This window comes from Octodon degus, unplaced genomic scaffold (genome assembly GCF_000260255.1).
Source record: "Octodon degus isolate 3935 unplaced genomic scaffold, OctDeg1.0 scaffold00111, whole genome shotgun sequence".
Lineage (NCBI taxonomy): Eukaryota > Metazoa > Chordata > Mammalia > Rodentia > Octodontidae > Octodon > Octodon degus.
Genome location: NW_004524687.1, coordinates 8,849,431 through 8,867,329, shown reverse-complemented (window position 1 = coordinate 8,867,329; position 17,899 = coordinate 8,849,431). Strand labels below are relative to the sequence as shown.

At 37.7% G+C, this 17,899-nt stretch overlaps 1 protein-coding gene across 1 annotated transcript in view; it reads right to left on the bottom strand.

Annotated features, from left to right (window-relative positions):
* The window catches only part of Kif27 (kinesin family member 27), a gene marked incomplete at its 3' end in the record, with an annotated part of 192,927 nt that overhangs the window by 60,743 nt on the left and 114,285 nt on the right, over positions 1 to 17,899 (bottom strand). Inside the window, exons 5-9 of the mRNA XM_023699173.1 lie at positions 12,205 to 12,371; positions 11,631 to 11,728; positions 9,559 to 9,714; positions 5,411 to 5,616; positions 3,811 to 4,008 (exon numbers count right to left, since the gene is read on the bottom strand). Of these exons, the coding sequence (XP_023554941.1) occupies positions 3,811 to 4,008; positions 5,411 to 5,616; positions 9,559 to 9,714; positions 11,631 to 11,728; positions 12,205 to 12,371 (825 nt within the window). The remainder of the gene's footprint in view (positions 1 to 3,810; positions 4,009 to 5,410; positions 5,617 to 9,558; positions 9,715 to 11,630; positions 11,729 to 12,204; positions 12,372 to 17,899) is intronic.

Below are 17,899 nucleotides of genomic sequence, written 5' to 3'. Positions count from 1 at the left end.
TATATGCAGTGTATTATTTGTTGAAACTGTACTTTTGATTTGATTTGAAACTGTCTCATTGCTATATGTTTATCAATAAAACTTTGAAAAGAAAAAAAAAGAATAAGTAGCTCACAGAATTTAAGAAAGCAATTCCATTTACAGTAATAATTTAAAAGAATAATCTGGGAATAAATATAATAAATGTAAGCAAGTAAAAAATAGTACACTGAAAATTTGAAAGAACTGAAGAAAAAAATTAAAGAATATCAAAGTAAGTGGAAAGATAGCCAGCCCATGGTCATAGATAGGAAGACTGTAGAGTCAAGACATCAACAGACTCAGAAATCTGGATTGGATGCAAAGCCTATCAAAATTTCAGGGACTGAGGAGATAGCTCAGCAGTCTAAGTGCCTGCCTGGCAAGCACAGGGACCTGGGTTTGATCCCTGGTATCGAATGCCGTGCCAGTCAGGCATGGTGGCACATGCCTGTATCCCAGTACTGGGGAGACTGAGACAGGAGAATCACTGTGAGTCCAAGCTGCATAGTGAGATCCTGTACCAAATAAATAAATTTTTTAATCTGTTAAAATTTTTTTCTTTCAATAGCCTCTTTTTCAGAAGTTGAAAAGTTGATCCTTAAATTCATATGTAATGTCAAGGTCCTTGAACAATGAAAACAATCTTGGAAAAGTACAGCAACATTTCCAAGCAAGGTGGCACACACCTATAACCCCAGCACTCAGGAGGCTGAGGCAGATCTGTGAATTGGAAACATACCACCTACTTAAAATGACAATCCAGGCAGGGTGGTGCATGTCTGTAATCCCAGCAGTAGCTGAGGATTGTCCCAAGTTCAAGGCCAGCCTAGGCTCCATAATGAGTTCGAGACCAGCCTGAACTACATAGAGACACCCTATCTCATTTAATTTTAAATTTAAATAAATAAATAAGTAAAACTATAACAAAAAAGAGCAAACTAGAAGGCTTACTTCCTGATTTTAAAACTATACTCTAAAACTGCAGTAACCAAAATATTGTTGTACTCCCATGAGGATAGAGATAAGCCAATGGAACAGAAATGAAAGGTCAGAAATTATGTATCTATACCCAATTGAATTTTAAAGATTAAAGATTACACATATGAGTCTAATCCCAGCAAGCTGGGAGGCAGAGGCAAGTAGGATAGCAAGTTTCAGGCCAGTAAGGCAATTTAGTGAGACTTTACCTCACAATAAAAAATAAAAGGGGTTGGGAACTTATTTCAGGTTTAGCATACCACTGGTTTTGATCCCTGGTACCACAACAATAGACAAACATATATAAAGTATACAAGATGATGTTTTAATATACATATATTTAGTGAAATGATTACTACAGTCAAGCTAATCAACATCTACATCCTTACATACTGCTACGTTGCTTTTTGAGCACTTTAAATAAATGGATAAACAAAAGTACTATAGTCACACGATAGGTTTTTTTTTCTTTCTTTTAATGAGTTCTGACTCATATATTTTCCATGCTGGTCTTGAATTGCCAGGCTTAAGAGATACTCCTGCCTCAGCCTCCTGAGCACTACTATTCCCAGTTTTATAATGGAATATCATTAGCTGTGAAGGTCAATGAAGTTTTGATACTTTGTACAACATAGATAAAATTTGCACACAAAATGGAAAATGAAATGTTAGACACAGAAGGACAAATACAGTTCCACTTACGTGACTTATCCAGAAAAAGCAAATTCATAGGCACAGAAAATAATTAGAGCCAGGCTGGCAAGATAGTTTACCAAGTCTAAAGTGCCTGCTTAGGCAAGCTGAGAGAAAGTATAGAGAGTGCAGTTTGATCCCCAGCACCATATGCCACACCAGCCCTGCACCGCCCCCAGGGTGGTCTGAGCTGGTGAAAAGAGAGAGAGACAGAGAGAGAGACAGAGAGAGACAGAGAGAGAGAGACAGAGACAGAGAGACAGAGAGACAGAGACAGAGACAGAGAGAGACAGAGAGAGAAAGAGAAAAAGAAAAAGAAAAAATAATTAGAGGTTATCAGAGAATGGAGAACAGGAAGAATAGGAAGTTACTGCTTTTGAATAGAGATTCTCTTTGGGGTAATGAAAAAGTTCTGGCAACAGAGGTGACAGTTGTATAACATTATGAATGCAATTAATGCCACTAAATTATACACTGTTTACAAAATTTAGTAATGTGATATATCAAAACCCACTAAATTATTCACTTTATTTCTATGTGCAGGATCTACAGGGTCTATTTTAGTGCAGGATCTACAGGGTCTCACTACACAGATTGGACTGGTAGTGATCCTATTTTTCAGCCTCCCAAGGCCTGGGATTATAGGCATGCCACCATGCCCAATCTCAATCGCCGTCTCAACACTCCTGGGAACGGGGCTGGCACTGCATGCTGGGGATCGAACCCTGGTCCCTGCATCTGCCTAAGCAGACACTTTAATCCACTGAGATATCTGGCCAACCCTAAATTATTCATTTTGAATGGGTGAATTGTTGCGGGGCATAGTGGTATATACCTGTAATCCCAGTACCTGGGAAGCTGAGGCAGGAGTATTATTGTGGTTTTCAGACTAGCTCAAAATGAGCTTAAGGCAGCCTGAACTGCATAGAAATACCCTGTCTCAAAAAGACAAATAAAGGGGTGAATTGTATATATGTAAACTGTATGTTAATAAAGTTGTTTTTTCAAAATATTGTAAATGGTCTTTAAGATCCCTCCCATGGGGCAGGGGATTTAGCTCCTACCTGGCAAGCCTGAGGTTAGAATTCAATTCCTGGTACAAAAAAAAAAAAAAAAATCCCCCTCACAACTAAATTATGTGATCTAAAAAAATTTGTTTGTCTGTTTGTCTGTTTATTTGGTACAGGACCTCTTATTATGCATCTTGGACTTATAGTGATCCTCCAGTCTAAATTTGGGTTACATTCAATGTTTAAAATCTAGCAAATCTGGATGGGGGTTCTAGTCATGGAAGCTATGATGTGTGGAGATAGTAGTTATATTCTTCTCAATTTTTCTGTGAACCTAAAACTGCTCTAAAAAAAGAAAAGATAAAGTCTTACTTTAGAAAAAAATTAGTAAGCCTCCAATTGTGTTCTGGGCCCTGGGTCCTTTTCATTGTTTGCAGAGAACAGAGCTTGGCACACAGGGCTTAGTGTTTGTTATGATCATCAGCATGTACTGCAGAGGTCGTGTGAGGCCATGCAGAGAAGAAGGCAGAGTCACAGAGCAGACAGCGCGAATGACTTTCTCCACACAGTTCAGCCATCGTCTACACTGCTGGGATCTGAACTCGAGCTGCCCACCTCTGGAGCCCAGGCTGGCATTACCTCCTGCCCCCAGAGTGACTTATGCTAGGAACTGCTGGCAGACAGTCTCACCACTCTTTCGCTCACTCGGAAGGAAGTGGTACCACTTCACTCAGGACTTGCTTCCTGGGCCATTGGACAGTTCAGGTCACAGCACTCTGAGAACTGGAACTCCTATTCAACGTTATTCAGAAGTCAGCCTTATAAAATGATGTTGTGGACAGTTTCTGCTAAAATTAATAGTCTACTAAGAGAAATATGATCACTTTACCTTCTTTTGTGAAGTCAAAGCTTCAAGACAGTACTCAAAATTCAATAAATAGGTTTTACTGTACTAGGCAGATGAACAAAGCTTTAAAATGAATAAGAACAGAAGTGAAGGGCAGGTCAAGGACAGATACTTCACAATGGAATTAGCACCTCAGCTCTGTTATTTCTGAGCCATCTGACATCTCACATTATATTTAGCAGGAATGTATGACAATATTACTTTGATTTTTTGCTGATCCCGCTTAATTTCTGCATCCAGTTGTTTCCTTTTGTCATTTTCTTCTCGAAATCTCTTTTGCAGCTGTACCTTCTGATACTTTAAGTGGTCTACATTTTGCTCTAGTTCATTAGCACGTTTCTCCTTTTGGATCGACAATGATGCCAATTTCTTACTATCCTGTTGCTTCTTCTGTAAGACCTGAGATCATACAAAATATTTTAACATGAAAATGTATAGCTCTTACATTCCCCAACTAAACTTAATCATTTCAGTCAATGAGCAGGACAGCCATTTCCTCTATTTCATTTATTTTTGACAGGCCCACAAGGGAATATTGTTTCTACAATAGAAAAGCAGTAGACTAAGACAGAAAAAGAACCAGAGGAGCCATTCTATAAAATTTATTATGACTGAATTCAAGTTAACATATATATCTAGAAGTGGCTTCCTTACACAAAAATCTCTCTGAAATGGAATATTTCTCACAGAATAGTTGTTTTTTCCAGTGGTAGGGATTAAACCCAGGACCTCATATATGCTAGACAAGTACTCTACCACTCCAAGCCAGCTCTAGAGTAGAATTTTTAACTACAGTGACTTCTGAAATTATAACTAAATTCAGGCATTAGGAAGTACTCTATGTAGTGAGTTCAAAGCCAGCTTAAACTACATAGTGAGATGCTGTCCCAAGAAATACAAAATGAAAGAACTAAGTGTTCAGTTATTAACTTTTCTTAAACCAATCAGTATGGTTTCTGAACATGTCCAAACTAGTTTGCATTGCTTTATTGTCAACAAAGTACCACATATATAACTGGTGTTTTACAAGTATTGTTTAATCTTCATTTAATCTTCTGTTCCTTAGAAAAGGGTACTATTTTTGTGGTTATCATTACCCTTATTTCCCTCCGTGTAGTTTTTCTGTTTGTTTGTTTGTCTTGGTACCAGGGATCAAACTCAGGACCCGGGGCTTGCAAGGCAGGGGCTTATGACATTGAGCTATCTTCCTATTCCCCTCCAGGTAGTCTGTCTGTCTGTCTGTCTATCTGTCTATCTTTCTTTTTTTAATGTATTTGGTACAGGGTCTCACTATGTAGGTCACACTCCTAGTGATCTTCCTGCTGTCAGCCTCCCCAGAGCTGAGATTACAGGTTTTGTCTCAGTGGGTGGCTAGCACACCTGGGGGCAGGGCTGACATGGCATGTGGTGCCAGGGATTGAACCCTAGTCCCTGTACTTGCGTAAGTAGGCCTTTAGTCTGCTGAGCTATTTCTCCAGCTCTCCATGTAGTTTTTGATGTCAAAATTATAACAATATACTCTGTGTATGCATGTGGTGTTATATAGACTAGGCAAGCACTATACCAGTGAGCTACCCACCAATTCAAAATAATATACTTCTTGAGTAAGAAATATACTATCTAGATTGTAACATATATAAGCCAACCATTACACTCACTGGAAAGATAATTTGTCATGCAATAAAAACTGAATCCTACTCCTGTCCAGATTTTGTACAAAAATCCTCAAGGATTCCAAATAAGAATTTCTCACTTAAGAAAGGAAGACCTAAATAGTTTTCTCAAGTACATCTTAAGCTACCTGGACTTTCAGTTTTGCAGCATCCATCTTTTTCCGGAATTCCTTCTGTAGTTTTATCTTCAGAGCAACATCAGAAGGGTCCTTGCTCTCCAGCTCCTCCAGCTTCTTCTCTGTCTCAGTCAGCTCGACTTTCGCCTGTGCTGCTTCATGCTCCAGTCTTGTTACTTTCAGAGAATACTGCTTGCTTACAGACTTGGCATCATTACCTTTACCATAATGACAGTAATAACAATTATAAGCTACGTAAAAACATGCATAATCCTCTGCTTTACAAAGTCCAGCTGCACAGAGTTGCTATTTAAGGTACGGCACTAAAGCCAGCAGAGCCCGTTCACTCCCAAGCAGTGTTGCCACCAGGCCCCTCAGTGGCCATTCCCATCTGGCGCTGCTCCATCCTCTCACCCAGCTCACCTTTTCATGTTTTCCTATGACACTCTTTATCCCCTGAATTGACATTTGCATTTTCCTGGCATCAAACTCCAGTTAAGCAGGATACTGCGAGTGACTTTATCCTCTTGGTTAGCATCCTGCTACCCATAATCTACCTTCTTGAATTAAAAATTTTAAAAATTTATTATGAAAAGTTTTAAACATACCAAAAGTAAATAATAAAGAACTCCCGATGCTGTGCAGATTAAAACATTATGAACATTTTATCAGTTGTTTCAACAAGCCTATTTTTGTTTACTTAAATGTTAAAAAATAATCCCAGATGTTTTATCACCTCACTTTTGCAAACTTCATATAAGCATCCAATCAAAACATGGACTTAACCAAAAAGTCATGATCACATCCAACAATATTAATGCCCATAGTCTGTATTCAGCCCAACTGTCTCAATGTGTCTTTCATAACTGCTTTATTTTAATTGGGATCTAAACAAGATCTAAACAATCTCAGCTGGCCATTATGTCCTTAATCCTTTGCTATGGAGATGGCTCTCTTTTTCATCACACTGGACTTGCTAAAGATGAACTGTTCTAAAATTCTTTTAGAGGAATACATAGAACACACAAAAAATGGAACATACAAATTAGTTTCTTTTCAGTCTAATCTACATTACGGACTAAAGGTTTGGTTTTGATTGATTCTGAGCAGGAAACTTCTAAGAACTAAGAACTAGACTGGAAAACTCATGGTGGTATGAAATGGGAGTCTAGCTTAGTGGATGCATATCACCAGGAACAGCATACTGCTGTATGAAAATCCTGTGCTTTTTAATAAGAAGTTACTGAACTAAATGCACAGTGAACTATCTCTATCTAAAACTATTAGCTATAAAATACACATAACTGGGACTGGAGGTATAGCTCAGCGGTAAAGAGTACACATGTGAACTCCTGGGTTCAGCTAAAAACGTATATGAATACTTCATGTTCTAACAAATTTTGAATTGTTCAATTGTTCAGCAGGTCAATAGTTTATGAGTTTCAGTGCCAACTACTTAGATAAAACACTAAGCTGCCACTGATTGTGAGACACACCCTGATTTTGGAAGTATTAGAATTGATTCAGCACAGTATACATGCTCTCTTATTGCTAAAGGAATTGGTTGCAATTTGGGAGAAATCTTCAGTAAGAAGACTTTAAGCAGCATGTAAGGCTCTCTTGCTAGCAACCCTCTCTGAGGAGCTCCAGCAAAGCTCCAAACCAACCTTGGTTCTAAGGAGAAAGAAAATCAGCCTTGTGTAAGTTCAGGTAACCTCTATTTTAAAGCAACCAGGAAGGGTACTCCAGGTTACAAATGCCTCCTTGTTCAGTGAGATCCATGGACAAATACTCTCCAGTCGTTCAGCACTGTCCTACAGCTGTGGGACAGAGCTAAATGCTCCTAAAGTGGGGTCAGGTGGCCTCTGATCCTGCCCATGGGAAGGAGAATGGTCAGACTCCCACGTCTGGGACAACTAGAGTCAAGGTGATGTGCAGCACACTCATCACTAGGAAAGGAGGAGGAAGAGCTTTGGGGAGGCCGACCACTGGCTAGAAACCAAATCTGTGGAAAGAAGAAATAGCGGGAAGGCAGCTTTGTCACCATAACTGAGGCATTTGAGTGGGATTACAGCCTTGGGCTGGAAGAGAGGAAAAACCGTATTTTCTTCAGGTCCCCCGCGAGATCAGAGAGTTACTTTACACTGGAGTTGGAGAAAAGAAATGCTGGTGTCTCTTACTCCTTCAGTTCTTCACTGAATTTTGATGTTGTAAAGTTTGATCCTTTACTGTATACTGGGAGACACCCCCAAAATCCTGAGCTGGCTGCATAAGGCAAACTGATCTAACTAACTACAGGGAGAGAATATCCCAATTTGGGAGGATGTTAGATGAAGAAGAAAAGCTAAAATCCTGGTTCATCTAGGAGAAGAAGACTTATATCTTTACAGAAAAATGCTACCCACATCTGAAATATGAATTTTAGCTAGATGTGGTGGCACATGGTAAACTGAGGCAGAAGATCAATTTAGATTTATACTGAGACTGCCTCAAAAAATCAAAATAAAAGGTTTAAAATGAACATTAAAGTGAACTAAATAAAAAAAGATAAACTAAGTCAATAAAAATAGTAACTTAAAATATTTAAGATAAGGGCCAGCCAAACAGCTCAGCAGATTAAAGTGCCTACAAGTAGGCATGTTTGGGGAGAGGGGCTCAATCCTGAGCCTGCTGTGCCGGCCCCAGCCCCGGGGCACACTGAGAAGGCAATTGAGACTGGGCATGGTGGCTCGTGCCTGTAATCCCAGCACTTGGAAGGCTGTAAACAAGAGAATCACTAGGAGTTTAATCTAGTAGTAAGGCCCCCAAACACCCTGTAGGCCCTAAAAAATACAGAAAAAATCCTTTGTTAGTGTCAGCCATGTGGATGAGTCATGGTCATTGTTTGACTAATTTGCTCTCTGTGAAAGCCTGAGAGAATGTTTTCTCTCCAGGTGACTCTCCTTAGGCACACTCTACGTCATCGATCACATTGCTCTGTGAACTCATGATCTCCTTGATCAGAAAATCTGGGACACAACTGAATTACCTGATGTTCCAATATAGGTTCTCCTATGTCCTGAGTTTTCACTGACCTTGAAAGGCTGTGGTCAAATGTTGGCTGTCCTTGCAGTCCTTCTATTTCTCTAATTTTTGGTCTGCAAACTGAGGTTGTTAACCCTCCAGAAGAGAAGCTTATTATTACCCTACGACTTATGTAGTTGGGTTTAACTTCACTATCTGTCTCAATATCAAACATCTTAGGCATAATATGGAACAGGTATTTTCTGAAAATTGCAGTACAGGGTTATAGGATAAATCCTGAGGTTACTTGACTGACCTTATCATATACAAGAGTTACATTTCTTGTTACACAGGTCTTGCTTTACCTTGGTCTCAACCATCCAGCAGGAAAGTATAAAAATGAGGTATATAAAGTAAAGCCATATTAATATGTTGAGCTGTGAAAGGCTCAAGTCAACAACTTCTGTGGATAACCCACTACTATTATGGACTGCTGGACTGTGTTGGATTGTTTTGCTGAATTCACACACCTATAGTATTTAGGTGCCAGTGGAATACCCATTTCTGACAGGACTAAACAAAAAAAGGGGATACAAAGGAAGGACTATTTTGTATCTATATACGCAGAATAGTTAGGATAGATATACAGCTACTTTCTCTTAATTCAATGAGAAGAAAGATTTGTACTAATAGTGTTCGGACAGGATATTCTATCTGCATCTTGTACTACAGATAACCACTAAGAAGATAACAATGTACAATGTATTAACTATTGAAACTGTCCTATTAATCAGTTTTGAAACTGTCTCATTGATATTTGTTTCTCAATAAAGTAAAATTTTAAAAAAATACAGAAAAAATATGTTAGAAAGTATGTTGGATATATTCCTGGTGGCCTAGTAGAATTTTTTTTAATGGAAAGGGGAATTAAGTGCCATAGAGTTTTAGGACATAGAGCTTAGAAAAATTCATAGGTTAAATCCCTGCATAACAGAGTTCTTTTAATCTCTCTGTATTTGCTATAAAGCACAACTTTTTATAGCTAATCCAAGCTATAGTAATCGTGCTGAGATTCAAAACCTAAAGTAAGTATCACATCAGAAACAATTTTAGAAGTTTTTCTTCCTCACATAAGCCCATTCACAGGATACCATTACCGGTTTTTATCAGTTCTTTAATCAGATCTTCTTTCATCCTGATGTTAATTGTAAGTTCATTCATTTTTTGTTTAACTTTATTAAGTATGAGTTCTGAATTCTTTAACTTTTGCATATTCGACTCTTGACTCTCCTGGAGACATTCAATCTTTAAATCTTTAAAAGAAAAGAAAGAAAGCTGAGAAGCAAAAATATCTGTCTATTAAGTATTCAACAGTTTAAAAACAAAAGCAAAAGAGATAGAGGAATTTAGAGATAGAGGAAGGTACAAACAGGCAGGAAAGAGGGAAAACTATATAGTATTTAGGATTATGAGGTTCTCACACTAAGTTTTCATTTTCTTAAAATTGTTTCAGATTAAAAAAAGAGATAGAGCTAGTGACACATTCTATAATCCAAACACTAGGAGACTGAGGCAAGAGGATCACAATCTTGAGCCCAGTCTGGGCAATGTAGTGATATAGTAAGAATCTACCTCAAATTGAAAAAACTAAAATGTATGAGGGAGGTAGCTCAGTGTGAAGGCCATGGATTCAATCCCAGTAGTGAAAAAAATGCACACACACACACACACACACACACACACGTGTGTACGTTCTGTCACATCACACAGGTTCATAATTTAACTGGCATTATTTGAGATATGCATGAAATCTCTTAGTGGGTAGAAGTGTGAATTTCTTCCTATTAACTTCTACTTTATTATGATCAGAGCATGCCATCTATATCTTGCTAATCCATGTCCCAGCATTGTTAGTTACATCCTGCAGTAACTATTTATAGTTACTTGACTATAAATCAGCTGTGTCACTGAGAATACTTTCTCCTAGGCTAATTTTTTTTATTGCAAGACATTTTCAATGAAGGAATGGGTGCAACATTTATATTGGGGCACAGGTTTCCTTCCTGGTTGCAGACCACTTACAAAGGGCCCAACAATGGGTACTCAAATAGCACTTAGAGGTATTCTTTCTATGCTATTAAAATTACTTCACTTTTACTGTTAGTTCATGCATAGTTCAATGGTACAGTGCATGCTTAGCATGCATGAGATCATGGGTTCAGTCCCCAGCACTCCCCCACCACACAACAATTATAGTCAAGTTTTGGTAAGTATTATATGAGTAGCTATTTATTTATTTTTAATGTATTTGATTCAGGGTCTCCCTATTCAGCTCGGACTTGTAGTGATCCTCCTGTTTTCAGCCTCCCCAGTGCTGGGATTACAGGCATGAGCCACCATGTTTGGTCTGATGGCCAGCTCAGTGTGCCCAGGGGTGGGGCCAGTGCAGCATGTGGTGCCAGAGATCAAATCACAGCCCTTGCACTTGCCTAAGCAGGCACTCAGTCCACTGAGCTATCTTGCTGGCCCATGAATAGCTTTTTAAAGGATGCTTTTGCATCTTTATATTCCCCTTATCCTCACTTTTCATGTATTGACCACTCATAAACCAAGAGAGATAAGCTAACATATACTATTGCATCACATTTTCAGTAACATAAATACTTTTAATGCTATCATTTGATGCATAAAAATTCTCATCAATTTCATTCTAAAACATGACAAGCACATAGCAGGAAAATTAGGCTATAAAGTAAAACATACAACTAATGGTAGGGATGCACACCAGCACAGAGGTGAGCAATCTCCCAGCAATTTACAGACAATGGACTGCAAGGTAATCAAGGATACAAGCCATATCAAATCAGGTAAAAATCTAAAAATACTTATTCTAGTCAGAATGGATTTGTAGAAAAGCTTTTTTTTTAAGTTAAGGAATAAGAGTGAAAAACTAGAAGTAGAAAAGAAAATACACAAGAAGTTATACCACACAAGACAGCATTCCCACCAAGTTTACTTTTTTTTTTTTTTTTTTTTTTTTTTTTGCAGAACTGGGTATTGAACTCAGGCCTTGCACTTGCCAGGAAAGCAATTATTCCACTGAGCCACCTCCCCAGCCCCCCAAGTTCACATTTTAAGAATTCCTAAATGCTTCTTAAATTATCTACTGAAATAAAACATTAAAGTGGCTTATAACCATTAAATTAAAATTACTTGGGAGTCTACATACCTGCATTCTCCAAATTTGACTTTTGTGTTTCATCCTGAGTATTATTCAACTCAACAAGAGAACAAACAGAATCTGGTTTTTTGTTCCATGACTGACTTCTACATTTAAAAAAAAGTTGGGATCAAAGTCACTTGTTTGTTTACATTTCTAAATCTACCCTCAAATTTATTTCTCAAAAAAGTTAATAATAAAAACTATAATGTTAAAACATTAATAGGATTTTCATTAGTATTCTTCAAAATAAAAGGAGCCTCCTCCCAATGTTGGCTTCAGTGAAAATTGATCATTTTTGCTACTACTGAGGCAGCAGAATCAGGAAATCCAAAAAATTCCCTTGAGAAATTAGAATCAATTAACTATAAAATATCTGAAAGCAAAATTGCTTTTCATTTGTAAGACTGATGACATGTTCAAACACTACTTTCATAATACATTAACTGACAGTTCATTTAGGAAGAACTACTCACATTTTTAACTAAAAAATATATACTTCAATGAAAAAACTGTATCTTCTGTACTGATTGCATCATTTAATTATAATAATGTTTATTAAATAACACTGTATTTAACATACCTAATTCTAGGTTTCTCTTGATTTGATTCTTCATCATCACTTTTATCAGAAAATTGGTGGTGGAGAACTTCATCCTGTTCTTCTATGTGACCCAACAGCATCTGACTTCGTGTTCGAAATCCAGCAAATACTTGGTCCAGAGAGTACACAGGAGGACTTGAGTAGACCTTGCAAGTGATTCCCCCACCCAACAAGATAAATGATTTTTATTTTATTTTTAAGTTCTTTTTTTTTCTTTTTTCATTTTTTGTTCTTATGAGACAGGATCTCACTATGTAGTTTAGGCTGACCTTGAATTCACTGTGTAGCTCAGGCTGGCCTTGAAATTGTAAAAGGTGAAATATTTATATGATCTGAAGAGAAACCAGAGTATGGCCTTGAAATTGTGGTGATCCTCCTCCTCAGCCTCCAGAGTGCAGGCATTATAGGCATGCACCACTATACCCAGTAATCAGTGATTTTTAAAATCTCTGTTTTTCCTATTACTCAAAATGTTTTAAAGGGGTTATTAGGTACTATTAGTATATCCAATCACTGAAAATATGCCTCTCATTAAAAAGTCAAAATTAATTTCACCATACTATTGTGCTCCACGGACACACATTTCTTTCAGAAATTACACAATTTTTCTATCTTCAATGATAGCTTGATAGAAAATAGTATTTGAAAACCATAGGATACAAAATCAACATTAAAAAATCAGTAGCTGGCAACTCTTGTTGCATAGGTCCTGCTTTACCTTGGTCTTAACCATCCAGTAGAAAAGTATGAAGACGAAATATAAGAAATAAAGCCATGCTGTTAAGTTGAGCTGTGGGGGACTCAGGTCAATAATTTCTGACATTGCCAGTTAAACAGAAGACCCAATGCTATTATGGGCTACTGGACTATTTTAGAATATTTTGCTGAGTTTACACACCTATAATATTCAATTGTTGGGCGCCGGCGCCCTACATGCTTGCCCTCCCCCACGGGGGATTTCCAGAGCTACGCTTAACCTCTGCTGGTGCATTCTATTTGGCTAAGAGCTGTTACAACCAGGCACTTGCCCATTGGCCGGTTAAGACACGCAGCCTTATTTGATTGGTCCTGGGGAGTATAAAAGAGGATGTTACGGAAGGTCCGGGGTAGTTCGGCGGAGGAGTTCGGGAAGTAGTTCGGAGAAGTAGTTCGGTTGAGTAGTAGTTCCGGGGAGAAGTTCGGGAGAGAGAAGAATAAAGAGAAGCTTAAGCACCATCTGACTCGCGTGTGATTTCAACGAGCGCCCGACATTCAATAACGGAACTTAAAAAAAATGAGGTATACTATGAATGTCCATTTTGTATCTGTGTATTCAAAGTGGTTGGGATAGATATATAGTTGCATTCTCTTAATGAATAGAATGATTTGTTCTAATGGTGTTTGTAAGTAGGATCACAAGTCTGCATCTTGTACAGCAATTAACCACTAAGAAGAATATATGCAGTGTATTATTTGTTGAAATTGTACTTTCAATTTGATTTGAAACTGTCTCACTGCTATCTGTTTATCAATAAAACTTTGAAAAAAAATCAGTAGCTGGGCTGGAGAGATAACTCAGCGGCATAAGGGCCTGCCTGGCAAGCACAAGGACCCCAGTTCAATCCCCAGTACCATATACCATGCCAGTCCTGAGCATACAATGCCAGCTACTGTGGCACACGCCTGTAATCCCAGCTCTGGGGAAGCTGAAACAGGAAGATTACTATGAGTCTGAGCTGAGTAGCAAGACCTTGTATCAGATAAATAAAGATTTAAAAAAAATTTTATATCAGTGGTTTTTCTATATACCAATAATGAACTAGCTAAGAAAGAAATCAGGAAACCAATTCCATTCAAAATAGCTTCAAAAAAATACCTAGAGATCAATCTAACCAAAGAGGTAAAAGATCTTTACAATAAAGAGTGCAGAAACTGAAGAAAGCAACTGGAGACTAGAAGATGTAAGACATCCTATGTTCATGCAGCAGCCAAATATTGTTAAAATGGGCCATATTATTAGAAGCAGTCTACAGATCTAATGCCATTCTTATCAAAATTCCAACGACATTCTTCACAGAACTAGACAACACAATCCTAAAATTCATATGGAAACAGGAAAGTCCAAGAACAGCCACAGCAATCCTAAGCAATAAGAGCAAGACTAGTGGTATCATAATATCCAATTTCAAATTATAGCATAAAGCCACAGTAACAAAAATTGCATGGCACAAATAATAGACCTACAGACCAACACAACAGAATAGAAGATACAGAAACAAACTCATGCAATTACAGTCATCAGATTTTTTTTTAATTTAGTACAGGGTCTACAGGGTTTTACTACATAGATCTGACTCATAACAGTCCTCCTGTTTTCAGCCTCCCAAGCGTGAGCATTACAGGTGAGCGCCACCACGCCCAGTCTCATTAGCCATCTCAGGGCGCACTGGGGATAGGGCAGTCATCTGATTCTTAACAAAGAACTTAAAAATACTGGAGAAAAGACAACATTCCTAACAAATGATGCAGGGAAAACTAGGAATTTATATGTGGAAAGTGAAAGTCCGATCCTTATTTCTTACCCTGTAAAAAAAAATCAAGACAACCTGAAACTCTGCAAGTTCTCTAAGAAACTTACAGGAAACGCTGGCACGGCGCCACAGGCAAAGACTTCCTAAATAGCACCCTAACAGCACAGGAAATAAGAGCAGGAATCAACAAGTGACACTACATTAAAAGGTTTTTGCACAGCAGAGAAATAACTAACAGAATGAAGAGATAACTTACAGAATGGAAGAACATTTTTTCCAGCTACACTTGCAAAAGAAGATTGATACCTAGAATATACAGAACTTTAAAAACTTAACCAGTAGTCTAATTGAAGAAAGGGCAAATGAACTAAAAAGATACTTCTCAAGAAAAAAGGAAAAAACCACAACAGGAAAACAAAAAAAAAGATGTCATCTGTGCCCTATAAGAAAGGACAGAACAAAACCTCTGTGCTATTAGTGTAAGCAAAACTTATGCATGGAACCTGCAATTTTCACATGTGAAGACTGCCCTGATTATGATCATTGAAGCAAATATTATTCCATTTCTAGAGTTCTATTGGTATTTTCATGGTAGTTAATGTAGAGTTTTTCTTTCTGACATTCTCAGATTTTGTAAACAAGTAAACAGCTGATGCAAAAATGTTGATGTCTAACTCTAAGCACTCATTACACACTGGATATTTTATTTTACTGATATCTTACTTCCCTGCTAAGTGCACACTGTACAACATAGTAGAAAGCTCCTGACAAAGCAGAAAGAGAAGTGAGGTGACAGGAAAGGCCTGCCACATAGGAAAGGAAAGCTAAGCACATGTGCTGCCAATGAACGTGAGACATGTGCATGGAACACGCACTTGTCAGATTGTCTTGGGTGTGACAATTAAAGCAAATTAGCTCTGTGATAATTTTGCTTGTGTTTATATTATAGCTCACATAGGTTTTATTTCCAATGTTATTTCTTAGGTGTTGTAACTAAGTACACAGCTGATGTGAAAATGTTGTTTATTCTAAATGTACAATATACATTACAAACTTAATATTTATTTTATTGATATTTTATGCTCCAGTTAATTACACACTTCAAAATATAATAATTTTGTCACTCTGAATGTGACAAAACAGCAAGCAGAGTAAGATGTCAAGTATGTTCTACAAAAAGGCCAGGAAAGCAAATACATGTGCTGTCAGTGTAAGCAATGTGTGTGTAGTAATGCGTGCATATGAAATGTGCTGTTGTCATGCGTGAAGACTGTCTTAGGTATGTTAATTGAAATAAAGATTTTTTTAGAGTGTTACTAGTGTTTTCATTATAGTACATATAGAAGTTTATTTCTGTTGTTCTTTTTAGATGTTGTACACCAAAACCAGTTGATGTTGAAAATTTTGATGCATTTTTATAACACTCAATAAAAATTAAAAATAAAAACAGAAAAGGAAAAGTGGTAAATGAGTATATGCCAAAATATTTAACATGTTCAGCCATTAGGGAAATGCAAATCAAAACTACATTGCAATTCCATTTCATGCCAGTCAGAATGGCTGTCATCAAGAACACACACACACACACACACACACACACACACACACAAAAACAAAAACAATAAATGCTGGCAAGGATGCAAGGGGAAAAAAGGAGCCCTTCTACCCTGCTGGCAGGAATCTAAATTAGAACAGTCACTGTGGAATCGGTACAAAGGATCTCAAAAAAATGAACACAGAACTAGCATATGGCCCAACTATTCCACTATACCAGAAGGAATTAAAGTCACTATACTTTAGGAATACCTTTTTGCCTGTGTTTACTGTGGCACAATTCACAATAACCAAAACATGGAACCAGCTGATGGCCCAAACTGGGCTACCATGTAAGCTCCAGGCCAGGCTGAAATGTACAGTGAGACCCTGTCTCAAAAATACCAAAAAGAAAAGCCCAGGACCCAATAAATTCACCATTGAATTCTGTAAGAACTTAAGTAAGGTTCTAACACTCTTCAGACTTTATAATGTTATTGAAAGGGAAGGAGTACTCCCAAGGTCATCCCTGGAAACCATCATTATTCTGATTTCAAAATAATCAATGATCCAACCAAAATAGGTAACTGCAGAGGAATCCAGTTAGTAGATATAGATGCAAAAATACTCAAAAGATACTGACAAACAGAATGCAACAAATCATAAAAAAGATCATACATTAGGCCAAGTTGGCTTTATCCCCAGGATGCAAGGATGGTTCAACATATGCAAATCAATAAATATATTATACAAATAGAACAAAAAAAAATCCCTTGCCAGGTCAGGTGACATAGCTCAGTGGACTAAGCACCTTCTTAGGCAAGCACAGGGACCAGGTTCAATCCCCAGAACCACATGCCACAGTGAGCTGCCCAGGCACATTGAGCCCACTGAAACCGGATGTGGTGGCACACGCCTATAATCCCAGTGCTGGGGAGGCTGAAAATAAGAGAATCACACCACAAGTTCAAGCTGCATAGTGAGATCCTGTAATAACCAAATACATTAAAAATAAATAAATAGAAAAATTAAAAAATGAGGAATTTACCCAGTCAGGGAAGAAAAAAACCTCTACAATGAAAACTACACTACTCTGGAAAAGGAGATCAGAGAGTACATCAGAAAATGGAAAGGTACCCTTTTTCCTGGATAAGCAGAACCAATATTTTCAAAATGGCCATCCTTGCAAAACTGATATACAGAATTAATGAAATCCCAGTCAAAATATCAACACTATGCCTCATAGAGCTACAGAAAATGATCCTAAAAGTCACATGGAACCCGAAGAGATGTCAAACAGCAAAGGCAATCCTGGGCGTGGTACTGGCCCAAAAACAACTTGTGGAACAACGGAACAGACTAGAAGATACAGAAACAACCCCTCACATTCAGCCATCTGAACTTTAAGGGACCAAAAACATACATTGGAAGAAATATTGCCTCTTTAGCGAATGGTGCTGGGAAAGAAGAAAATATGTCTGTCCACATATTTTACCACGTACTAAATAAAGATCAAAATGTACAAAAGATATATAATGTTAAAACATAAACACTTGTTCCATTGGAAGATAAAATGGGTAAAAGTCTTGAAGATCTAGGTAGGTATAGACAAGCATTTTTTATTTTTTTTT